The sequence below is a fragment of the Oryzias latipes genome, chromosome 14, assembly GCF_002234675.1.
Source record: "Oryzias latipes chromosome 14, ASM223467v1".
NCBI classification, from domain to species: domain Eukaryota; kingdom Metazoa; phylum Chordata; class Actinopteri; order Beloniformes; family Adrianichthyidae; genus Oryzias; species Oryzias latipes.
The window spans coordinates 15,114,027-15,140,238 of NC_019872.2; the positions used below are offsets into that span (position 1 = coordinate 15,114,027).

General features: G+C 40.8%; 1 protein-coding gene across 7 annotated transcripts in view; it reads right to left on the reverse strand.

The window, feature by feature from the left end:
* Positions 1–384: 384 nt before the first annotated feature.
* LOC101155291 (signal-induced proliferation-associated 1-like protein 1) overlaps positions 385–26,212 on the reverse strand; it is a 36,123-nt gene continuing 10,295 nt past the window's right edge. For 2 of the 7 annotated variants that reach the window (XM_011483427.3, XM_020708911.2), the window contains exons 2-16: positions 19,095–20,609; positions 17,788–17,912; positions 17,510–17,698; positions 16,859–17,033; positions 16,578–16,681; positions 14,660–14,817; positions 13,144–13,750; positions 12,790–13,064; positions 10,622–11,014; positions 9,983–10,106; positions 9,772–9,904; positions 8,809–8,907; positions 8,290–8,356; positions 7,132–7,210; positions 385–3,765 (exon numbers count right to left, since the gene is read on the reverse strand). In XM_011483427.3, coding sequence (XP_011481729.1) covers positions 3,622–3,765; positions 7,132–7,210; positions 8,290–8,356; positions 8,809–8,907; positions 9,772–9,904; positions 9,983–10,106; positions 10,622–11,014; positions 12,790–13,064; positions 13,144–13,750; positions 14,660–14,817; positions 16,578–16,681; positions 16,859–17,033; positions 17,510–17,698; positions 17,788–17,912; positions 19,095–20,202 — 3,780 coding nt within the window. In that variant the 5' untranslated portion in view covers positions 20,203–20,609 and the 3' untranslated portion in view covers positions 385–3,621. Of the gene's footprint in view, positions 3,766–5,356; positions 5,495–6,162; positions 7,211–8,289; positions 8,357–8,808; positions 8,908–9,771; positions 9,905–9,982; positions 10,107–10,621; positions 11,015–12,789; positions 13,065–13,143; positions 13,751–14,659; positions 14,818–16,577; positions 16,682–16,858; positions 17,034–17,509; positions 17,699–17,787; positions 17,913–19,094; positions 20,610–21,150; positions 21,255–26,212 lie in introns of those variants that run through there. The other 5 variants (XM_011483426.3, XM_020708912.2, XM_020708913.2 and 2 more) reach the window with 5 other exon arrangements.

Genomic DNA, 26,212 nt, shown 5'->3' on the forward strand with positions numbered 1-26,212 from the left:
TCAGGTTTTTTTAAAAACAATTGTGTAAAGGTTTTCTTTAACCTGCCTCAAACCTTTTTTCTGTGACTGTTCCCGCCATGCATGTGTGGGTTTTCTCTTTGCACTCTGGCTTCCTCCCACAGTCCAAAAAATTGCTTCATGGGTTAATTGGTGTCTCTAAATTACCCTTGGGTGTGCATGGTGTGAGTGTGTATCCCTGCAACAGACTGGTGACCTGTTCAGGACGTAGCCCGCCTTTGCCCAACAGTAGCTGGGTCTAGCATCCCCAAAATGGATTCAGAAGGTTCTGAGAATAGAACCCATTTCCTATTTTGTCATATAGAAAGAATCTTCCCTTCAGACACCGACACAACCGTAATCGTAATTTCAATGCACGATCAGTCGTTTCACGCACCATTTCCTTTTAATTCTCTTTTAAAAATCATATATTTGTTGGTTCTCTTGACAATCCGTGGTACTCAATGAACCGTAAACCCTCAGTCATGCTTAAGATTAACAACACACATCTATTGTTACTCTCTGATCTTCAGATCACGTGGCACTCCAGGACTTTTCTGTGTGCAGCAGATAAAAGACCAGCTGTTGCCATGGCCTCTTGTGAAAAATCCCCCACCTGCTGCAAAGTATTCATGACAGCAAAACCTCAGTTAGTGCAACCAAAGGCAAAGGAATGAAATCACTAAGCTGGGTTGACATACATTACATTTTCAGGTAGGCACAAAGTCAGAGAAATGAGCCTTTACATACAGCCATATGACCAGTACCACCATCCATTCTGAAAGATTTACTCATTAAGGCATAGCTAATGGCGTCATAAGACCTCATTGACTACCAAAGAGTTGTAGCTGAGACAGCTTAGCGTTAGAATATAGAATCTTCAGTTACATTAAATTTCAGGCATCCTTTTTGACACGTTGGCTGTCAATAAAAAAAAGAAGCAGATTTTCTAACTCTGTCCATCTTTCTTTCTCGTTCAGTTTCACATTTTCATCGTCACCTGTTCAAACAGCTACAACACATTTGTGTGATTAATAAGTTACTTTTTTTTTTATACACGCACAGGTACAGAGAGGAAGGAGGGGGAGTGGAAGTTGCTGGGCACCCCTCATGCTCAACCAACCTCCTACAATCTAATATATATACACGACACAGTCAAACAGGTTTTCTGACACCAACCTGTTGAGATGAAGGAGGTCTTCATGATGTGGAGGACATGAAACGAGGAGCTGCATATTCATTCTGCAACAGGAGGACACAGCCAGTGCACTAACATGGAACAGTTCAGCTGTACATACAGTATCTTCACATACCAATAAAGGTTTGATTTATTAATTCATCTGTATATATCGTATCTTGATATGCTGGTACCGGGTATTCACAGTGACTCTAAAAGAACATTACAAGAGAAATTTTGTACAGCAAAAACAGAGAAAGTCTGAGTGACGTTTGGCATCCGTTTGAATGAGTTCAGTTTTGTTTGTGGCGTTTTGGGAAATTCAGGAGAGCTGCACGTGCTTTTTTGTTTTGTTTCTTTTGTTGTTGTTGGCACTGAGGAGAAGCAGTCAGACACCTCTGAGCACGCTCTGTCCCTGCAGAGAGACGAGGTAAGGCGGTGTCGAGGGGACGAAGTCTAATCCACCTTCTCGTGTTGAGTTAGCATTAAAAAAATCCAAACCAAGGGGGAAAAAAAGTGCAGTACTGTCACAAAAAACACACAACAGGGTGGAATGGTGAGATTTGATCTACCTCTACCACACCTATAGGCCAGAGGAAAAAACTGACTGCAGACAAAGCCACACATTAAAACACTTAAATACAGTAGTCTGAACTCCACTATCTGTTCATAGTTCATTCATAGCCATAATTATTCAGCAACACCAAACGATGATGGAGTAAATCTTATTTAAAAAAAGTGATTCACTGACCTTTTAAAAGACATTGTTTATTGCATGACTCACGTTGATTTAATACTTAAAGCTCTTTTTGTTTTGTTCATCACAAACTAATGAACAGTTCTACTTCTTTTCATATTTAATTCACCTTGAAAAACTTTAACAGAGTTAGTGTTATGTTGACACACTAAAATTAATTTTATTCAACCCAGTTGAATATTTTTTTTATTTATTTAACATGCTATCTTAGAAAACCTTTAAACAACACAATACATTTTTTTCTTAAACTACCTCTTCCAAGAGCGTATACTTTGTTTACATTTTGATCATTTTTTCTGTTTCGATTTTTTAAATTATACCAACCGGATTTGATTATTTTGTTTGTATTTAGAATATTTAATTTGTTTGGTATTCAACTAAATACTGGAGTTGAATTGTTATGAAATCCCTGCTTCAATAGAAGTTCTTTTTGTTTTACATGTCAGTTTACACATTTCCAGTATACCCTTCAGTATTTAGCGTGTGCAGATGGATGATGGGAAAAGGGGGTAGCTCACAGTTCTGCCCACAAATTAAAAGGTAATTTCTTTTTAACTCTAGCTTCTCTGCAGAAAGGAGAGTTAAAAAAAAAAGTTGCCTAAAAACTGCATAATCACAATTAAAAGACCACTGGGAACACAAAAGATCGAAATATTATTGGAGTGGGAGTTAAAAATGAAAAAAAATTAGGAGTTAGGTAAAGAACCAGACTGAGTTCCAAACTAGTTTATGACGAGCTATAGGTCACAAAATCAACAAGAGTCACGCGTTACTTGAAAGATTATTTTTATACATGATTTGAAGCCTTATCACAAGGCGTCACATTTGTTCTTCCAGTGGAAAATGAAGCTGCCTTTGTGGCGTTCTGAGCAGATCTTCTACAGTATGGCTGCTACAACAGTGAGGCTTAAAGAGCTACAGCAACAAGGGGGAGCAAGCTGAAGCAATTCTTCCCTGACAAACAGAGACGGACAATCTTCAGTTCCCCCCCTTTACAACTGTTTTTCAAAGATACATCCAGGAAAAAGAAACAAAAAAAGAGCGAAACAGTTCACTTTTCACTCCAGCTTAAGCCCCTCTTGTTCACATATTAATTTGAAAAAGATAGTTTGCTAATTACAGTACTTCTGAGAAGTGAATAAAGAAGAAAATAATGTCCTTACACAACAGACTTTGCTGTAAGGAGCCAGTCAGTTTGCATCATTAGTTCATCTGAAGTAGAAGGCAGCCTTTAGGCCAAAAGTTTCAACTATTTGTTATCCTCCTTAGATTTACATCCAGACCTTCCACAGTCAGAGTGGCACAGAAAGAAGTTTACATCTATTACTTGTGATATAATCAATGTGTGATTCGGTCAGTTGGATATGAAACATGCTTTAAAGTGTCTCTCCTTCTTAACCACTACAATTTTCACTGCCTAAACACAAGTGCTACTAAGCTGAATTTGTCAAGTATTTGAAGCCAGATACACACAAATCTCCACATCCGAACACACACCAGCACACCAACACAGCAGCTTGTGCATCACGGCGTGCCGATGATGCCCTTTTCTTTCTCTCCGTCAGGGTTTTTGTTGTCCAACACAAGCAATCATCGTTTCAGAAAGACTGTGGTGGTCGTGTGTGTTTGCAGCTGTACATAAACCAAATACGTGTGCGGAGCGGAGGATTTGTGGGTGCAAACAGAGGAGCTAACACGGCTTGTTGACATTGCACAGCAGCTCGGTGACCTTGATGAGGCGGGCCACTGTGCTCTGCGACTCCTCCTGCAGCCGCTGGTTGTTCTGCCTGAGGCTCTGCACCTCGGCCTGCAGCATTGCCTTGTCCTCTTTCTCCTGCAAGACACGGGCACACAACAAAACAAAAAGCTGTCGCTCAGGTGGCTGTGGCAGGATCGGGAGGACGGCGGCAGACAGAGCTGGCTGCAAGGAAACTTGGGGGTGCGCGAAAACGGCGAGTGAAAGAACACAACAATCAGAGCGGAAACGCACAACAACACAGCAGTGAGGAAGAACAAAACCACAAAAGTGCACGGAAAGAATTAGTCAGCAAGCGGTTTCAAACTGTCTTCCTTTAGCTGCCAATCAGCTAAATGCATTAGTGTAATGCTACTATTGCATTTCATTATCAAAATGGCCACTTTAAGGGAAACAGGTGAGATGAGCGAGCACCTTAATCCTTTAAAGATGAGTAGAGCTGTAACAATCCTATTTCAGGCTAATCTGACAAATGTTTATCTTTGATTTACAAATTTAAAAAATGGAAACAGACAGAATTTTAGATAAAACAAAACAAACTTTATCCCAAATTGAACCTCACAACCCTTTTCCAAAAAGGCTTGTTTACCGTGCAAAAAAGGTAAATAAACACAGAGGGCTTTGCAGAACACATGAACTGGATGCTCTAACTCATGGGTCTGCAACCTGAGGCTCTGGAGCCTTGTTCCTCCCTCAATTGTGGCTCTTTGGTTGTAAAAAAAAAAAAGACTAATGATTTGAAAAATTAACAGGTTTGTAGTTTGGGTTTATCATTTTTAGTTTATTAAATATCGTTTTTAAAGCACATATTGTTGTCTTCTGCTGCAGAACAGTGTTTAATGCTGTCTAGAGGTAAAGTTCTCAACTCCTTGAAAACTGTTTTTTTAAGCCATAAATAAAAAAATCATTCATGTTTTTGTTTTCATATAGAAGCTACATTTTGGTAATCTTGGAGCTGAAGTGGTTTGATGCATATTTGCATCAATTGGCATCAAGGGGTTGAAATACATTATTGCAATTAGATTTATTTACAATTTCATTTTTTACTTCAATGTCACTTAATGGGTTATCATAAATTTTATACTAATGTCCTCAAATTTTTATTTGATGGTAATAGGAGAAAAAGGATTAAGGAGCACCAAAGTCATGATAGAAAACACCAGGTTTGACTTAGCATTCTTGCAGTTTTTTTTGTATTTTGACACTGGGTGTATTTTACTTTGAAAGGAACTTGTATGTGCTCCTGTCAAAATAAAGCAAAATTAAAGTGGAAGAAAAGTTAAAAAAAAGGTTACATATAGAAAAGAATAACACTGTTGTAACTCAATAACTGCACATATTCAAAAGCTATACTTGAAATGCTAAATGATCAGAAAAACATAAATAAAGTGTATTTTCTCAAACATTGAAGTGGCTCTTGCTGGGTTTTTTGATTGTAAGAAACAGACTCAAATGTTTTTTTTAGCGGTAAAGGTTGCAAACTCTGCTTTAACTAGAATCCAAAGGGCAGACGGTGAGATTTGAATCTGTAATTTGAAAATGAAGAGCTCATGTTTAGTTTAGAGAAAGTTAGTCCAGTTTTGCAGCCAAATTATTTTTACTACTCAGCTGTTATTGCAATGTGTGATTTTCTTGGTATTAATAAATAAGAAAGCAAGCCAGATCATACCTCTTCTTGTTGGTCCAGACTCCCAACACTTTCACCTCAGCTATCCACATTCAGACCAGAGTTGAGTGGTCCAGACCAAAGATCGTTTACCACGAGTGTCCGCTTTTGTTCAGTTCGTGAAAGCTCATCTGAACCCTGCTGTAGACCAAACAAGCAAACGCTGGACTGCCTGAAAACAAAGTTCTTCAGTTTGCTTGAAGGTGCGTCTCACCTACTGTTTGAACCCCGAGGGGTGATCCAACATCGTACATGGAAAAGAGCAAAGTCAGAAAAAGCTCACTTTTAACCCTAAGATTGTCGGAAATGATACTACTGCGTGATGCTTCCAGAATTTCCAATTATTGATTCACTCTCAAGAGTGCAGTGTGAAAGCAGATCAAAGAGAGCAAAGATTTGACATTTTTCTACTTTTGCCAGAAAGTGCTGTTATATAGGCGAATGCAGACCTTTCATCTCGTTTGGCTTTTCCCTTGAAGTTGAAACTATTTCTTAAAAAGATTGAATCATGAAACACTTCCCAAATCTTAAAGGTTCAAATGGGCCACATTTCCCATCCCTGCCTGCAGGTAAGTATCTGAGTATTCAGTAAAGATTACTGAGAAAAAGTACAAACCTTTTTTTCTGATTTACGGCTGCTTTTTATACACACCTCCCAATAGATAAAAGGTTAATAATCATAAAATTTATCAGTTAATAATAAGCCTGATTAGTTACATCAACTTTTCCAAAATCAAATAATAAACCTTTAGTATTTTTTCATTACACAATAGGCAAAAATTGACTTCCAAAATGATAAACAAGTTTTCCAAAAAGTTACGTTTTAATGTGTGATTTTGCTGTTATTTGTTTTGCCGTCAGGAAAAAGATCACAGTCTGTCTTTATTTACATTGACTCACATCTACACAGCATCAAAATGTTCTGGAAATAAGGTGAAAAGAAAAACTGAATGAAAAAAAAAAAAGTCATTTTGCTGATTATCCCCTAGTTGTTTCTTGTTTTTATGTAACTAATAATGGAAATAAAGTTACAGTTTTTGGTCCAAATCTAAGACTTAGAAAACGTTTCATAGACTCACAGAGCATCGTCTGCTTACATACATGGACATACACAGAGACAGTGCTGGCAAATAAAAAGTAGAGAATAAAATAAAGTGACAATAAATAAATTAAATAAATAGATTTCAAAATAAAATAAAGTAAAAAAAAAAACAATCCACACAATGGCAACTTATTCAGCATCTCCGACTGCAAAAGTCATGAAATGTGTTCTGGGATGCATGTGGATTTTGTGGAGTTTGTAAGGCAGCGGCGTTCCACATTAGAAACAAGCATCAAAGTTCGTCACATACAGGGATTTTGAGGCATCACCAAGAGAGGTAAGGAGAGCAACATAGATTAACTTCTGGTGGAAATTGCAGAAAAATAAGAATTTACAACAGAAAAAAAGGCGTTTTCCTTTTAGATACATTATTGACACTGGGATGATTCAAAATTCTAATTCAATTGTTTCTGTACACAAAAACTCTAAATAAATAAATGCATTTTTAAAGTGTTTTTGCTTGAATGCATCTCTGCAGAGAGTCAGCTGTGACCTGTGACCTGAAGAGGCTGTACGGATGGAAGCATTTGTAAACACGTCTGCATCGGCAAACAGAAATCTGGCCTCGGCGACAGAAGCTAAAGCGAGATAAGTGTGTTTTCCTACCTGCTGGCTCTCTAGTGGAGCTCAGTGAAAACATTATCACAGAGTATAAGATTCATGGAAGTCAAAGCACCTTTTGCAGGTCATCCTGCAGCTTCTTCAGCATCGCCTCCAGCTGCGACACCTTTTCCTCCAGGTGGCCTGGAGAGTCACTGCAGCACACAGAAGCAGAACCGTGCAGCCAGGGATCAGCAAACGCAGCCATTTAAAGCCAAAAAGTGTGCCAGGAACATTTCTTAGCAGATCGAAAAACACATTCTGTGGAAGTGGAAAGTTCCAGCCTCATGATTTAGCTTTTCAATTTGTTTGATTGGCAGTGGAGCCATTTGTCACCCCGATAGCTTCAGCGCTTCAGACCGTCTGTGCTTCCTTTAATGAAACCTGTAACATTAGATCCATTTATACAAATTGCCTTGCCTAGGAGTAAAACCATTCAGACGGAGTGCACTTATCCCACAGTTCACTTTGTGAGTTATTAATTAAAACTGCTCTCTGAGGAATGCTGGAACAAGGGTCTCCTGATCGTTTGAAAGAGCGAGGGAGGCGCTTTTTATTTATAACAACTTCCAGGTCTTTGATCTTTAATGGTCACAGTCATGCAGTTGTCATGTCTTTTTCTTACTATCTCCTATCGGCAAAAAGGTTAGAAAATCTTATCTTAAAAAGTTTAAACCTTAATGTAATTTCTGCCAACTAGAAGACAAAATGAGTTCCCCTTTTTCTGACATTTCAAAAGAAAGCTTTCAGAATAATTCTCACTCTCACAGCACGATTACCTGCTTCAACATTTTTTGCGTGTACAAATATTCAGAGTAAAAAAAAAGTGTGAGATCACTACGTTTTTCATTTCAAATGTGCCGGACAGAGAAGGTCAACCTTTTATCCTTTTATCTCCCAGGCATGCCTGAGGTTGTTTTTTTTCTTGTTTTTTTTTCTTTTTCTTTACTTCTGTGCCTGGAACCACACGGTGCTGGAAGAACACTAAAACTTACAGGGTACAGTTTTGTGCCAAATGAACACGTGATGGATTAGAAAACAAAAACTAAAGGTGTAAAAAAGGCTAGCATAAAAAAATGTATTAAGAAGATTTCAGGAAAAATAAATGCAAAAAAGTCACAAATAAACCTCATTTTGGCCTCTCTTGAAGTCGTTTGCAGCTTAAAAGTTTTCATTTGAGCACAGCCATGGTCAAAGTGAAGCAGAGGACTGATAAAAGAGTGATGGTACCCACCTTGAATCTCTCTGTTTGCCGTCGGTCTGATCAGCTCCTGCTTGAGATGGGTCTCCGGCTTTGCGGTCTGTTACAGGAACAGCATCTTCATCAGCATGATTTCAAATTGAAAAACTTATTCATCAAATTTCTTTTCCCCAAATGAGCTGAAGTACAAAAAGGTCCATCTTCTCTTCATAAACTCTATCAACAAAGAAACAATTTTCCTTCCATTGAATGATTGCAGGGATTGATTCTCTTACATTCTAGGTTTGAAAGGTCAAAAACCTTGACTAGAGCTGGAGGGCTGCTCATAAGGAGTTCATTGCAGAACTTTAGGACGTTTACATGTCAAACTCCAGATATTTCCAGCTCCATAAAAGTCTTTTCCCATTTATCTGCCCCCATCTTATCCAGAATAGTCAAAGGTGAGGGCTCAGATGAACAGTCTTAAGGCAACACATTCCTGATAATGTTTGTGTTTTTTGTTTCTTATCACTAATAATTGTTACAAACAGCAGAGGATTGTGTGCTCCTCACCCTCTCGCGACAAAGCCTCCAGGATGCTGCGGCAGGCGGTTGCCAGGTCAGCTATGGACTGCCACTCCTCCTCAGTGGAGTCTGTGGTCTCTGACAGCACTGGGAGGAAGAGGTGGAGATTTATCACTCTGACTTATGCAACATGCTGTGTCCTACTGCATCTGCAGCGATATGACAGATTTGCATGACTGCAGATGCTGCTTGCAGCTGGATCCTGCAGGGACAAAGAGCCTCCACTAGAGGGAGCTGTGGTGCAGAGCAAGACCACAGCGTCAACAGATGTTGCCTTGCTGAGTTTTTAAAGTTGGTGATATAGATTTGAAAACTGAGATGAACTGAAGACAAAAACGTAACAAAACTCAGAGACAGAAGAAGAATTCTTAATTTCACTCAAACTTTAGCTCACTTTACAATTGTTTTTTTTATTTACTTTCTTCAGATTAAAACAAAAAGCTTGACACAAAAATTGGAAGAATTTGATGAAAGGATGAATGTGGTCAAATCTGAGGGTCAGTGGAAAAAGAGCAGATGGTTCAAGAGGGCTCCTTGATTTGGAGCTTTTTGAAATTGCACCCCCCACTATCCATCTGTCCTTCTTTTATTTCGGTCTGGCAGGGGGTGGCAGCAGAGCAGGGGTGATATCAGATTAGTGGGATAGTGGGCAGCACGCATGAAAGAGGGGAAACAAAGAGAGTGTAGAGTGGACAAGAGGGAGGATAATGAGGAGAGGGGCCTAAACCTGAAAAGAACCCCTACAAAATGAAATGTGTGGGTCAGATTAGGCAGAAGTGATGCTAGTGTGTCGCCTGATGTGATCCATTATAGAGTAATAAGCTCTTTTTCTTCTCAATACAAAGACTTATAAAACCAGAAACATTTAGTATCTTAAGTGAGCAGAATCATCCATTTTTGGTCAATTTCATCACAAATGTCAGAAATTCTTCCACAGCAAAGATGACTCACTCTTTGTGATGGAGTTATGAAGGCTGAGGGCTCGTGAGTTTCTCTCAGCTCGGTCCACACACGACAGCCGGGACGTGGAGAGGGAAGGGTCACTTGCTGAAGCTTTGTCATCACCAAACTCACTTCCCATGAACTAAAAAAATGAAGCAGAGGATCAGATGAGGGGGAAATAGTGATAGTAAAAAGCAGTTTGTCCGCCTCCGTTTGTCACCTGCTCCTCCTCCAGGGGAACTTTCGGTTTGACAGCCAGGATCAGATCAGGCGTGTCGTCCCTCAACTCCCTGACGTTCTCATAGATGTGCCGATCCTTCAGTGCAACATTGTCATATACATGTCTGTCCAACAGGCAGCGAGGGACAAGAAAGGATGACAAGAGATTTATTATTACCAATGAAAATTCGAGTAAATGTATTTTTAGCTTAAAGTTTTGGCCAAATTTCACTCTTGATGCCCCAATAATTCTAACATGTTATACACTGACTCTTTCAGGGTTTTTTTAAAATCTAAAACAGAGTTTTCTACAATGTTATCTGAGAAAAAAAACGGAGAAAAAAATTATTTTATTAAAAAAGATCACAAATAACAAATCTGAATTAACTGAAAGTCATTTTGAGTAATTATTTTTATGTTTGTGGTACAACAATACTTTAAAAAAAATAAAAACGGTGTATTTCTTGTAAAGCTGCAGCAAATGAAAAAAGGACACACTTTATGCAAAAAAGGAATGATTGAAATAAGTGTTTTGCCCAAATATAGATAATTTATTCTTGGGTTATACAATGAAGGTAGCAGAAAGGACTCAAACCCGTTACTCTTGTGTGATGTCACGGCGGGCGTCGGTGAAACTCACCCGTCACATTCATCTGTGTAGTCCAGCTGTCTCTCCAAAGAGAGGCTGCGGGGGAGCAGTGGGCTGATGCCCTCCTGGCTCTGATTGGCTGGTGGGTCCTGCAGGGAAGTGACCCTCAACAATGGGAGACCGGGTGGTGTGAGGAGCGAGCCTTGGCCTTCCTCGCTTTGGCCCTCCTGACACGGCTCCCCTTCTGCCCTCTCCTCCTCTGGCTGCATGTCTATCGTCTCCTCCTCGCTGACTTCGCTCATCTTCAACTCGTCGTCTTTCTCCGGCTGTGCATCCTTCTCTTGGTCCTCCCTGTCGTCCAGCACCCAGGCCTCTCCTGAGCGGTCCTCGCCTGGTTTGCACTCAGTTTCCTTGATGGCTTTCTGGTAGAGCTCAGAGAAACTCCTGCGGAGCACAAAGTAATCGAATCGTTGGATAAAATCTGATGGCCGAAAATCCAAAACAAGAAAATATTCATTTGAAAAAGTATCTTTAACCAAAAGTATTAAAAATTGTACTAATGAATAATTTCAGCCAATCATCCGCCTTTTAGTGTGTTGCTACTTCAAGTATAGAACATTATGTAAACGAAAATGTAAAGGGCAGGTCAGAGTTTGCTTTTAGCACAGAAACACTTTTTAATTCAATATTTTTTGTTTGTTCTTTTGTAACCTTATTTAATTTCTGATGTCTCCAAACTTTTCAAACCTCCAACGAGGAGAAAAATGTACTTGTACTGGATTGTTTCTCTGTTAAATCAGTAGGAAAGACAACTGTCACGATCTCAAATTCACATTTGTTGCTCCAATTCTGTCTGAATTTGACCTGGGAGTTTAGGATTTCATAGCAGCAAAGTTAACGGGAGGAAAATTTCTCGGAAAAGCTACACTTCAGAGTTTTTAGGTGTAAACTTTTTAAATGAAAATACGGTCAGACAAAAACCTCGGTGTGAAGCAAATGTGGCGGCACACATGAGGATTACACAACTGCATCTGGACTCTGTGTCCACTGTGAAGCATGGTGACGGTGGGGTGATGATTTGGGGTCTGCTCTGAAGCCACAAGAACTAAAAATCCTGCAGTCAATGAACTCAAAGTAAACAGTATTATAGAAGTGAATGTTCAGCCATTCTGACTGAATACTAAAAGTCTTGTACTTTTTTAATCAGTATCTAAAAAAGAAATGTTTGCATCTACTCAGATAAAGTTAAACATGAATCCAGTTCAAATTCAGTTCAGATTATCTCCCCATTAAACAGGGCATTCTATAACAATCTGAGAGACTTTTATGTCATGTTTTAGAGCAAAAGAATAAAGATGCTGTAAGAAAAAAAAGAGAATATTTGTGTAAGTGTGCAGTAGAGTTTGCCCAATACCAAAACTGCAGAGGGTCAGACGATTTGAATGTTTTTTTTACAAATCATATTGTGAAATTGTTAATGAGAGGACTGTTCAAAGACGCTCCTTATGTCATTATTATTATTATATATTTTTTGCTTATTGTCTTGACATGTTCTTGTGGCATTTTTCTCATGATGGACACTTATATGAAGAAAATAAAGAATTTCTGAGTATTTCTTGCTTCAAATTGTTGTAAATCAGGAGTAGATGAAAAAAATGCTGTTCAAAAGAAGAGCTAAGTAGTGAAAGGTGAGTGTCCCTGTTCCGCTCCATTCTGATCCGTTCCCTTGCAGAAAATTGATCCATGTACGTCTTTGTTTTCCTTGTCTGAGCTGACGTTTGACTCAAAACTTTACGGCTGAATAGCTACTATAGTGCTCGGCATTTTTGTTGCAGCGGTAATGTTAGGATGGGGGTATAACAGGCTGTAAGCTAGCAGAGGTGAGTGTAAACAGATAGTTCAGTTATGAGTGATGGTAAGGGGGGGTGGGGTTGCTCTGTGCCAACAATCAACTCAGAGGTGAATTTCTGATGAACTCCTGCCGCTCTGCAGAAACTATGTCCTAGATAATGACAGAGGTTTTTTCTTTTCCTAAAAACTGCATAGTCACATTTAAAATACCTCTGGAAAACTTTTCCAATAAATCAAAAGATGATGGGAGTGGGACTTAAACCATTCAACTCCTGGCTGGCTTACACCAAGCTCCGCCCCTTGTGTAATTGCTTTCAAGAAGTAAAGGTATTTTATTTTTTCGGACCAAATTCTGCAGCCTGTCTTACCTGCGAGGTTTCCCGTTCTCATCCGGTGGGATAACAGTAATGTGGATTTTGTGTGCTGTTCGGAGCAGCCGGGTCCTCTCCTCCAGACTCAAGTGGACCAGCGAGTGTCCGCAGAGCCGCACCACACGGGCCCAGAGCTGCAGGCCTCCGCTCTCGGCGTAGCAGAACCTCTGCAGCTCCGTCACAAAGCCCTCTTCGTCCATCAGGAAGCCGGGCTGGCCCACTCCGTCCCGCAGCGGGGTGACCTCCAGCGCCACACAGCCCCGTGTTACCATCTGAAACATCAGACCAGAAGTGATGAGTCCAGGAGCAAACGAGCACCATAGTGTGACATTTCAAGGAAGGGGAACCCACCTCAAGTCTTTGCACCACCTCTTTTAAGTCCTCAACCTGACTCTCCAACATATTTATGGACACGGATTCCCCCCGCTCATAGAAGATATCCAGGCAGGGCCCCCCCTCCTTAGCCTCAGTTAACACCTTCCAGCCAATGACGTCGCGGCAGGAGCAGTTAAACATCACCCTACGGGAGCTCCTCTCAATGAGCACCACATACTCCACCGACACCCCCAGCAGACAGGGCAGCTTGTGTTCTCCAGCCTCCCCTTCTCCTCTGCTGTTGACCATCACCCCCCACACCAGCGCTCCGGCACTGTGCAGCTCAGCTCCTTTTGCACTTTTCAGCTTGTCTTTACGCTTGCTGCCCAGAGAGAGCAGAGGGAACTTGGTGGAGGAGTCGATGGGCGTGGTGGTCACGTAGTTCTCAGCCAGATCCTTCAGGTATTCTTGCCGTGTACGCGTGGCCATGGAGCGAAACTTCTCTGCCTTCTCTGCAGCGTTTTCAGCGTTTACTACTTTTGCTAGGAGGAAGTCTCTGAAGGCAAGGGATCGAGGGAATCGAGCCCCCTTAGGGAACAAGGGTCCAAATAACGGGATGTCTTTGGAGCGCGTCACTGCCACACTGTGAGGGAGAAGCAATGGAAGAGTCAGAGATCGCTGTAGAAGAAATCAGTCCAGGTCTAGGTTTCTGTGCTCGTCCTGTCCTCTGCTGTGGTTTTTCCACGAGCATCCACCCACCTCCAAAATTGTTAGTAACACCGCCTTTACACCAATTTACAACATGAAGATCTTACAAACTGGCTGCACAGTGATGCAGTAGATACTGTTCTCGCCTCACAGCAAGAAGGCCCTGGTTCAAATCTTTCTGTGTGGACTTTGCATGCTCTCCTGGCGCATGCATAGCTTATCTCTCACACTCCAGCCTCCTCCCACAGTCCAAAGACATGCTTCATAGGTTCATTGGTGACTTTAAATTGTCCCCAAATGTGCATGTGAGTGATCGTTTGGCTCTGCATCAGACTGGCAGCCTGTCCAAGGTGTACCTCGCCTTCGCCCAACAGTCACCAAGACCAGGTTGGGGTCCAGGTTGGGGACCCTTTTTGTGACCCCAAAAGGGCTCACCGGGATCTTATGAACTCAGAGTTAAATAATAGCGTAGACTCTGTCTGCTTTTTTTTTAACCCTTCTGCTATCCTAGGTAAGTCAACGTTGGGAGTTGGGTCATTAAGACCCACTAATGCTCTGAACCTTTTTTCTTCAAGGATTTGAGAACCTCACTGGTGTCCATGGCTTACATGAAATCTTTCCACCTTTGTCATGGTAGGAATAACACGTCAAAGTAAGGGTGGGGTCATCTAAGATAGCACAAGGGTTAAATTCAAAGCTTAGATCAGTTCTCAGTTTCCGTTTTGGTTCAGTAAACGGATTCATGCAGGACCCAAAATAAACAAACTTTTTCAAGCAGGTTGAGTTCTGAAAGAGCAATATTTTTAATTTCTATTCTGGACATGCAGGAGGAATGGAGTCACACCTGTAGTAGGTTTCTTCAGCACAGGGCTGGTGGACCTGAACAATGATGAAGACGTGCTGGAAATGGGAGCGGATGGACTTCGGGGTGAAGGGCAGAGCGCCTGGCTCCTGGAACACGATGGTCACGATGTCATTTCCAATATGTCGTTTCCGAAGCAGCTGAGGGGAAAAAAACAGCAGCAGACATTCATGAAAACATTCATTAAACTAACTTTTAAGACTAAACTGCTTAAAAACAACATAACATAACACATCAGATCCCATTATTCAGTGTATTATCAAACATGCAAAAGTCCTGACAACAAAGCCAATAAAACGGATTGTTTTGTTGTCAGTTTTAACTCTAGATCTGCAGCGAGCTTATTAAAAAATATGGTTCAATTTTTAGTTTAAAAAATAGGTGAATAGAATGTAAAATAAAATACAGCGAACATAAATACTTTTGTTTTAGCTCCCATTAGTCATGAGATGAACTCAAAGATTTTTTACAAACACAAAACAACCATTTCTCTTAAATATTGTTCATAAATCTATGACAGTGAGCACTTCTCCTTTGTTGAGATGATCCATCCCACCTAACAGTCTTATCAGGATGCTGATTAGACATCATTATTATTGCACAGGTGTACCTTAGTCTGGCTTCAATAAAAATTCACTCTGAAACATGCCGTTTGGTTTTTTTTGGGGGGTCTGGGAACTCAGAAAACTGGTCAGTATCTGGTGTGACCACCATTTGCCTCATACAGTGCTACACATCTCCTTCACACAGAGTTGATCAAGTGCTTGGTTGTGGAGTGTTGGTCCACTCCTCTTCCGTGGCTGTGCGAAGTGGCTGCATATTGGCAGGAACTGGAACACGTAGTCGTTTACGTCCATCCAGACCATCCCAAACGTGCTCAATGGGTGATATGTTCGGCATGTACGCTGGCCATGCAAGAGCTGGGATGTTTTCAGCTTCCAAGGATTGTGTACAGATCCTTGCAACACGGGGGGATGCATTAACATGCTGCAGTGTTAATAAAAGCAAATAATGCAAGTGTTGCATTTGTATTTTTGTACAGTTTATAATGATAGGAATAAACAAAACTGAACTGTGTAAACTTCAGCAGGTCACAGTTCAAAAGACCACGTGTGTGATAACATCAGTGCTTTAAATCACTCGAGACACACACACTGCAGCCTGAATAAAGTGTGATTAAAAAAAAACGAGGAAAAGAAAACCAAAGTCAGCATTTTCTTGACATTAAACCACAACTCTCAGAAAAAGTTAATTAAATTGGAGAAACACGGAGGTGGGAGTATCATGCTTATTGTCTGTTCAACTTTATCTGAGCTTCTCTTCATTCAGCTTAAAATTATTGACCCAAAAATAACCATAAAATATGCTTACATTCTCTTTATATTTTAATGTCACAATTTCATAGATTTAAAAACATGTATATGAATGTGTAGCTGTAGTTTGAGGATTTTTTTTGCAACAGATATGAGACACTTGAGTAAAACAATTATTAACGTGGTCTGTAATCATACCATGTAAGTGGATTTTTTTGTGTGCTAAAATTCACAATTAAAAATTTAGATAATTATGAGAATTATGAGTCATTTAAAATGCAATGCAACTACTTCTAAAAACATTGATTAGACATAAACAATTCTGCCTTTTGTATACTATAAATGTAAACCCTTAATCATGGAATGCGTTTTTACAGCATCTTCACAAATGACAGAAAACAAGCTTAAATCTGAATGAATAACTGTGAAGCGGCATGGGTGGGCGTAAACACCGGGGGGCAGGATTTTTATATCATGCTTGTTGTGGAGTAGACAGTCACAACACAAACGACCGACTAAATGTGCAGAAACAACATCCTTTTGAGAATGAACTGATCACTCGTGTGTGTTTTGGGGGTTTACTTCACCTGCTGTGTGTTGTTGGCGGTGTAAGGGAGCATAGTAGAGACATGGAACATAATTTCGTAGTCTTGGTAGCGCGTGTAGAGGGAATGTTTTCCTGTGGAGTCGGCTACATGCACACAAGGAACACAAACGGAGAGAAACAGGCGACAATTTAATGACGTCGCAAGACAACCATCTGCAGGTTTTCAGGCAAATTACAATAGGGAAGAATAATTCATGTGATCTTTCTGATAATATCATGCAGCAAAGAGATGGAGCTTATGTTGTGCAACTTTCAGCTCACTCTTGTTATCCAGCTGAGCTCTATATTTCTCCCAGCCCTTCAGGCGCACTCGATCGCCAAGCAAATCCAGGAACTCCTCAAACGCTGGTCCAGAGCTCTCATTGTTGTACATGTCTTCCTCTGAGCTCTGCCCGGCCCGGCAGTACATCACACCCACCTTTCTCTGAAAATTCAGCTTTGGGAGACAAAAAAGAAAAATCCACAAATCATTAAAAAGAACTCTAGACATGTCTTTTCATTCATTAGATTCAAACACAACTTCCTCATTTGTATTTCTCAGCTCATGATTTAGAAATACTGTTTGCAAAGTCCCATTTTCACACAGTGTGTGCAATCAAATGTCACAGTTTCTACCAGACATTTTTTTCTTTTCTCTTTTTAAGGAAGGGAGGGAGGGGGGGTTACCACAGAAAAGGAGAAGCTACCTGCAGTACAGTGGGTTCCTGATATTGTTCAACAACTTCCACATTGCAACTCATAAAACTTGTATGTCACAATGGGATGACATGGAAATGTCTTAAAATATATGCAGATGAAAAATGCATTGTAGTCGGAAAATACCTAAACAGCTAAAAAGTTGGAACGCAACCAACTGGTGAGAAATCTAACTTTGAAAAATGTGCAAGTTTTTGGATTCAAGGATGTACTCACCCCCTGCTCGTCCAACTTGAGCAGCGTGTCCCTCACTTTGGGGGAGTTTGAGGCCAGACGAAGGCAGTGCAGGTTGAGTTCTGGCAGGATGAACTCCAGCAGCCTTTTAGGAGACAAGCCTCTGGGGGTGGTGTGACGGGCAGCAGAGGGAACCGACTCCTCCAGGATGGAGCCTCGCAGGGTCTTCATCTGTAAAGATGATGCATCGTCAAATTTTGAATCTCCCATCAAAACGGACAGCACCTGGATGGAGCCTGCAGGTGGAGTGAAGTCTCCACCTCTGTAGTGCGAAAGATGATCCGGTAGTTGTACTGAGCTCCGCTGGATCCTTCCTTCTCCTCTCGCCTGAAGCTGATGGCGACAGGACCGAGGCGGTCGTCTATACCAAAAAAGTTCTGGTGTTCTGCGAGAAATGGAAATAAAACAGCATCCTTCAAAATAAAATTCACTAAAAATGACCAATAAAACTCATTTTAGCAAAAGACAAATGAACAAATGTCATGTATCATTTATTTCTACAAAATCAACAAGTTTCCTAAATAATGTTTAAAAAAACAATACATTTAGTAGAACTGCCAAAAATGTTAAAACATCATTTTAGGAAATAAATAAAATATGTCACTGGTTGTTCATCTTTTTTAACAATCCAATCAATATTAAATGAGATTATAATATGTATAGTATAAAGTAGCAAAAAAATCCAGCTCCACAAGAAAGTAGAAACTCCAAGTGATGACTTGCATGAAAGTACTGAATGTGATCCCACCAGCAGTAAAAAGGACTGCCCTTCTTTAAAGAGCTAATAAAAAAGGAATAAAAGATTTGCTATAAAATATTAAACTCTTGAATTAGAAAAAAAAGAAAGCATATTCCACTTCCCCATAAATATCCAAGATTTCCACTTCTTCCTAGCGTGAAGGGTATTTTTAGATTTTTATAAACAGAGGTGAGATTTTTTCATTTAGACAAAACTTTTACAGGCTTGTGCATTGGACTTTTATTCAAACTACAGTAAAAAACAAACAACATTTTGTTTATTGATATTTTAGCGCCAAAAAAAGACTAATATTTATGCTTTTCTTCAATGTGATGTGAATCATTAAAAATACTGTTAACACTTAAGTGCAATCAGGAACCCAAAGTTTTAAGAACTTGGTGAGTTTAGACTTTAAAGACCAACTCAGAGGAAATTAGTGATTTTGGTCAAATGAAATTGTTCTTGTGGCATTTTTCTGATGATAGAGGACATATGTAAAGACAATTAAGCTCAAATTTATTTCTTAATTCATCTTGTTGTGAATCAGGATCACAGGGAAAAATGTCGTTTGTAATATAAGAATTTTCTACGTAAAATATGCTGGGCGGACCACACGCTTCCTGATACAGGCTTTTCAACACAGGGGAGGGGAAGTGGGGCGGGGTTGCTCCGCACCAAATTTCTCATTTTTGAACTATTGCCACTCAGCAGAGACCACATGCTAGAAAAAGGTTTTTTTATTTTTTGGCTAAAAATCATAATGAAAAAGACCACTTGGAACACTTTTACAATAGATCAAAGAAAAGATGGGCAAAGTTTTTCTCTAACCTTTCATGTAGAAATATTTGCGATAGTAATGGGCCCCCAGGTCTGCATGCTCAATGAAGTAGTTGCTCTTCCCCTGCAGTTGGACATGACTCTCTCTGGGCTCCTCCAGGACAGAAACTGCATCGTTGGGGGTCCGGAGGCTAGACCAGAGCCCCCTCCTTCCAGAAGATTGGCACAGCCCCACCTGCTCCTCTCCTCCCGTCTCATTGCGGAAATGAGGGCAGCTGAGGAGGAGCTCGTTGTCGTTGCCATCACCTTCATCCAGCAGCAGCGACTGTTCAGGGTCATCTGCAATCCCTCCGCCGCCTCCCCCGCCTTGTGCTGGCGAGGAAGGGGTGGACTGGGTGAGGGGGCGCAGCTGGGATGCAGCCGAAGCCCCTGAGGTGATATTCTTTTTACGTCCAATGCTGTCCCTGTTGGTGGCCACCTCGTTGAGGTCAAACAGGATGCTCTGAACGTCATAGTGCGCAAAGCTCCTCACCCACGTTCCTCCTCCAAGGTTGTCGTACGGACTGGGTTGGGGAATGGGAGGGGGGGTAGGTTTGGACTTCTTACTGAGACCTTCAGGTTTTGGTGGCTTAGCAGGTTTTTGGGAGTCTGCTGTGGAAGTGGAGAGACCTCGAAAGAATCCATCAGGCTCTGGAGGGTTGCCCCCCAGTCCTAAAAGCAAGAAGGGGTCTTTGAAGCGGAGAGCGTTTGGACTCAGAGGCCCCTGGTCATCTGCACTGGGCTCCTGGGCTTGGCTCTGCCTCTCCAGCGATGACAAGCTGCCGTATTCCCTGTGCAGTAGCACGCCTGTGTCCCCCTGAGCCCCTGCACCTGCCCTCTCGCCAGCCGCCCTGACCACTTTTGCCCCCGTCTTCCCTGAGGAGTCCAGGTCTCCTAAGGTCACATCGCTGTTACTCCTCTGCATGATGTGGCCCCGGCCCACCGACCGCAGGTTCAGCCCTGCGCGGCTTGGAGTGAGGCTGTCAGCTTCAGCTCCATCGCCATCCCTCCTGGGAGGCCACTCCACCACACCGGCTTCCCGTTTGGGGTCAAAATTGACGATGGGAGGCCTGACATTCTGCCGGCGAAACTTGCGGATGAAGAGGTCATCTGACTGCATAGTGCCTGAGTAAAACGGAGCCGGTCCAGCGAAGTTGCCTTCAGAATCTACTGCTGTCAACTTTTCCCTGTGGTGCTGGCGTGAAATGGGGATACTGAGCACGGACGTGAAAAATCAGCTCAGTCAAATGGAGTCTTCACTCACAGCACGTTAGAAGGCCAAACTCGCTCAGATCTTTACCTGTCATGGGTGACAACTGGGATTTAGGCGAGAACGCTGGAAGCTGTGGTCCATCCAGATGTGCATTTGAATCTGGTTGTTTCTTCCAGAGAAGCGAGGCGCATCGGATCATCCCTGTAGCCCGACCCTCTGGCCTCTGTGGAGGAGCGGTTCTGTCTGTATCAAGCTGTTTTCCATGTCTGTTGGTCTGCTCTCCTCAGTGCCAGCAGCCTTCATCAAGGAGCCACCTGTGCAGAAAACACAATCCGGACATCAACCTTTTGCAGCACAAAAAACAGTCTTCAAGAATGGCTTTTTGTAAACTACAATTGAATTCCAATAATAATACTGAAGCAGATCTGACGTGTGTTTTATTGTTGAATAATCCCCCGCACCTCTGTTTCTCATTATTATTCTTTCCTTTACACACTTTCCGTTCCAAAGTTTCCCGAAATAGTTCTGCAGCAAACTTAAAGCTCAACACATCAACCCTGCTCACAATAGACAGTATTAACACAGGGGGGGGGCTTCCTGGTGAACTGACAGAGAGCCAGAACATGAGGGAAATAAGGATAGACAGTCTCTTACTCGTATACACAAACAAACAAGGGTTTCTGGGTTTTCTTCTGACTAAATTTAGCAGAATAAATGACACCAGAAGCCATGTTGGTTTCAAAAGAAAAGTTCTTCAGACTGTTGTTGGTGATTAAAACCCTTAACCTGTTCACTTCCTGTTTTATTTTTATTTTTAAAGAGAACCAACCAAAGAGACGTCAGATTTTAACTTACCATCAAAATGAGTCATGAACCCAAGAAAGCTCAGCCTGTTCTGTCACATTTTTGACGCTCTTCACCTTTCCTTCAAACTTTCATCAGTCAGCTCCAGACGAAGCTTTCTGTTGCTGTCAGGAAAGGTGCGCAGCTCTTTCCTGTCTGTCTTTTCTTCACATGTATCTCCTGACGCATGCAACGCATGCTCTCAGCCTACAGAGCAGGTGCAGTGGTGCAGAGCTACCACAGAAAGCATGAAACGCATGCACAAAACACACACCCCTGCACACACGCAGCTCTGCATCTACTCACAACACATTTACTTTTCCATTGTTTCAAGCCTTTTTCATGACCTTTAGGTCTGCAGCTCCAAGTTGACTCATTTGCATTGTGGAAGTTTGGGTTTTTAATGTAACACCATAATGGATCATTAAAGCTTGAGCAAAATACACAAACACAAAACAAGTTCCACAGAGGAACTGCTTCCACCTCTGTCTTCACAATTCAAACTAGCTAAACTGTTTATGTGACTTTTTTCATTTTCCTCAGTTTTTAGTGGTTTTCACAGCATGTCAGTGAGTGCCGAGGAAGACAACAAAACACTTTCAGCTCTCTTTTTAACAGGAAGTCAATTCGACTGCTTTTAAAAAAGAAAGCATAAAAAAGAGGAAACAAACTTGTGACAGATCTCTTGATGCTTTAAAATGTCATGTTACATGTGTGCAGGACTGCCGTGTCACCAGCTACTTTTCCTCGTATTATTTTGTGATGCTCTTACTCATCGGATTATTTGATCTCGCTCAATGCAGAATGACAGGCTGACACAGGATTGATATTTTCTGATGTGAAGTATTTGACCACTGAACATCCTCACAGAGGTTTAGGGTGCAAAAACAACACCCCATACTCACCCTTTTTCATAATATTCACCTTTTCTCAAACTGAAAAGTGAGCATTATGTAGATAATTCACAAATATTTGTCAATAAAAGCAGATGGACCTACAACGTGTTGGTGTATTTAAAAAAAAAACAGAGAAAAGATAAAGATGAGAAAAACGAACTTACATGGGATAATAATTGGTTAAGAAAAAGCATTCAGGGATTATTTTCTACTGATTTATTATAACTTCCATCAAAATATAATGAATATTATATCTGATTGATGAAATAATAAAACTGTTCCATTTGTTTTCATGGGACATTTGTAAGCAAAGATTTATTTTTAATTACAGTCCAACAGATTATGTGTGAAGGCACCAGCTGAAATGTAATTATCATGTTTAATTGGTGTGGATTCTTCATGTGCACAGGACGCTACTGGCTATGTGTGGTTTCCCTTGCTGATGACTACTGGTAGTTCAAACAGAACAGCCTCTGTGCAGCTTCTCATGGTGAGAACCAGTTTATGTTTTCACTGAGAGCACAGGAATAGTCACAAGATCTCATGAAGATCAGTTTCTATCTATAAGTAAAGCCCAATCTGCATACTTGGTGATCAATCCATGTTGTCTCTGTCTCAAAAAACATTTGAAGATTATTTTCACTTTATAAAATAATTCCAGGTCACCTTCACTTTGTCTCAAAGACAAATTCAGCTTTCAGAATAAAGCCGATAATGCAGAGGGGACTGAACGTGGTTGTATTTCACTTTTTGCCCTTGAAAATAAATTCAGAGCTTCTTAAAAGCATCGATTCATCAGACAGTTCTCGCTTTCACTGCATCCTGTCTGCTGCAGCTCTCCTTCAGCTCAACACAGCTTCACAATGGCACTGTTTATGCCGCCGAGATGCCAAAGGAGTCCGTGTTTGATGAAAGGCTGAGTCAGACCCCAGTCCTGTTCATCAACAGATGGACCCCCAATTTAAAAAAAAAAAAACAGCAAGGCTGAAAACAAGGCAGGAGAAGGAGAGATCCATTTTTAACTCATAAAAAAATATATTCTAATCAAAAATTTAACAAGAAAACAAACAAAAGTAAAAGTTAGCCATAGCAGTAAACATTTATACTTATAGTGTTATTAAAAAAAAGCCAGTTTAGTTATGTTGGATGCTAAAATAGGCTCAAAAAGTAACTTAAAATTGGATTTCAAAATAGAGAAGTTGTCACTGGTTTTGAAATTGAAATGATTTAAACCTATTTGACCATTCAAACAGTTTATTGCTCGTTTCAAATCCACATTTGTTAGATATTATCAGATAATATGACCAAATAGTTACTTTTTCTCTGGCATTAAAATGGAAAAGTGCATAACTGTATCTGAAGCAGAAGCACAAATAAAGAGGAACTTGATGCTCCGCCCCTTTCCCCAGAGCATTTCTGTTTCTAACAGACAAAAGTTGGGTCTTGTAATGACAAGTTAAATGGAACTGAATGGTGCTTCCCTTTTCAATGCAAATGGATTCCAGAACAAGCCACAAAAAGGCTCAAATAAGCCTGACATTCTTCCAGTTTGCTTTGATTTAGCTGTCTTGGGTCTGACTTGAACTATTCAGATCAGAAATGAGTCATTTTTCTTAAACAGTGTTTTGAGTGGGTGACTCTGAACTTTCTGGATTGGAAGATCAAGGCTTCAGATTTAGCTGCAGGTCAAAGGAAAAATAATCTCATCTCCATTCATGCAACCAACAGTCTGCTGCTGCTGCTGTGGATTCTGTCTGTCAGGTAACCCAAACAAGCTTCTGAACAATCCGCAGACGATTAGTTCCCTTTCAGAGGACAGCTGTTGCCGACGTATATATACGCTGCAGAAACTTGAAACTCTTCACAGAGATTGCTGCACAGATGTCACTCAGCAGCACACATCAGCTGGCCCCTCTCCTCTCTAGTCTCATAGCAACAGCAGCACAAACTCCTCCACTTCCAGAGTGTCTGGCTGATGATGCAGATGTTAGAATGTATAGAATCCATAAACCGCAATTCTGCAACCACATTCCCAGGGCGCTCGACCCTTTGGCGGGCTCTTTAACCGAAACGCTTAACCGGTCAGCAGAAATTAGACACACATAAGGGATTTTACAGCAAAGTTGCAATGACTCAATTCTCTTATTTAGGTTTCATTAAAAAAAAAATAAAATGGTGTAAGACTATGTAACATCATATCCCATGCTGCCCTCTGCAGACTCTCTTTGCTTTATGCAGATAAAGCGTGGACTCTGGGGGCAGCAGCCTAAATGTGTCACTGTTTTGCTGCTAAGCTTTCATCAGTTTGGACATTGTACAACTTCTAGCCCCATAAGCAAACATTCACAGTAATGCACATTTACTCTGAGAATAAATGCAAAACCCTGTTGCTCTTTTTAAATAAATTGAATTTTCTGTTTATTTATTTTTTTAAGTTTTAACCACTTTTTTTAAACTCTCACTTCACGTTAAAAAAAATCCTTTATTTTCATAAATACATACCGGTACTTATGTGTTGAAGATTTTTCTTGAACTCAAACATTTAAGTGCAAAAAATTAGCTTTTGGGGGGACAACTATATATTTTTATTGCAAACCATTTCCATTGTTCAATGTGTACACCAGCTTATCTATAAAGGGCAGATTTATCTTCCCAAGGTAAAAACTTCAACTGGTGGCAGCCCACTTCCATGTGGAGCGCAGGACAAGGTTAACGAGGCTCTGGTGTACCAACTGACAAGGCGGAAGTCGCCGGAGAGTCAAATCAAGCATGCAGCATTTTGGGGAAGTCATGGTCACCTTACTTTTCTGTGCCTGCATGTGCAAGACTGCGTCCTGTAAAACAGGAAGAGATGACTGACATTTAACCCCAACAGGATGGATGTCGTCATCTTTTCTGCCCCACACTTCCACCCCGACCAGAGACTGCCTGCTATACTCTTTTTGCCTTCATCAGTTACCCTACTGTCATTTAAGAGCTTATAGAACCACTCCAATGAAAATAGTGTTTTTGGTGTTTTAAACATGCTCTTGTGGCATATTTCTGATGATGGAGGACGAGTGTAAAGAAAATTAAGCTCAAAATTAAGATTTTTTTGTTTTAATTGTTGTAACAGAAAATATGCTGGGTTGGTATGCTGTTGCACTGGTAATGTCGGTTTAGGGTGTGTGTGTGTGTGGGGGGGGTAAGCTAGCGGGACAACATGCAAACAGATATCGCAGTTATGGGGGACAGGAAGTGGGGATGGAGTTGCTTTCCGCCAGCGTTCCTGCCCACAACTCAGAGGTGAATTTCTAATGAACTCCTGCTGCTCTGCAGAAACGATGTCCTAGAAAACAACAGTTTTTTTGTGTGGCTAAAAACAGCATGATCTGGGAACGCTTTTACAATAGGTCAAAAGATGATTGGAGTGGGAATTTAAGGACATTGTGACCACATCGGGAATGAAAGTCTTCTCAACACATGATAAAAAGCTGTTTTAAACAGGTAGATGTTAACATTAATCCTTATAAAACAGAGCTGACTCTTTGGGGACAACAATGATAATTTTCCAATAAGACTAAACGGGTATAAATTTTGTTTTTCAATGACAAAAATAACATAAGCTAGCATGTTTTTCAAGAAATTCTCTAGAAATTCATTCAAGAGCTGATAATGATCAAGTCTGGGATGAACCTAAGAGGGTTTCTTAGTGAAAACAGACATCCAGTGCTCCAGAACAAAATTATAAGGGGCATCCAGACTGTTACTAGAGATAAGTTTTAATGCAGAGGGACAAAAAAAATACTAAACCAACTGTGAGAAATGAAGAAACACTTTTCCAGGGATAAAGAAGCTTCTTTAAACACAACAAGACCCAGTCTGCACCCATTACAGATAGCTGAGGAAGAGGAGAGCTCTGCCTGTTGTATCGATTTGTCCAGACTACAAACTGTGTAATTAGAAAGCAATGGCAACAACATAATTGGTATCATTACTATAAATTCATAGTATCTAGGAAGGAAACATATAAAGAAGAAAAACTGTTCAAACAGCTTTTATTTTCTGATTTAAAAGCTGCATTGTCTGGAGAGGTCAGCTTCTCTGGAGTCACTCTCTGTCTTTTTAGTTAAAAGCTGTCCTGCCGATTTAAACCACAAGGTCTAATAGTGATTGATTCTGGGAAATATAAAGCCAGG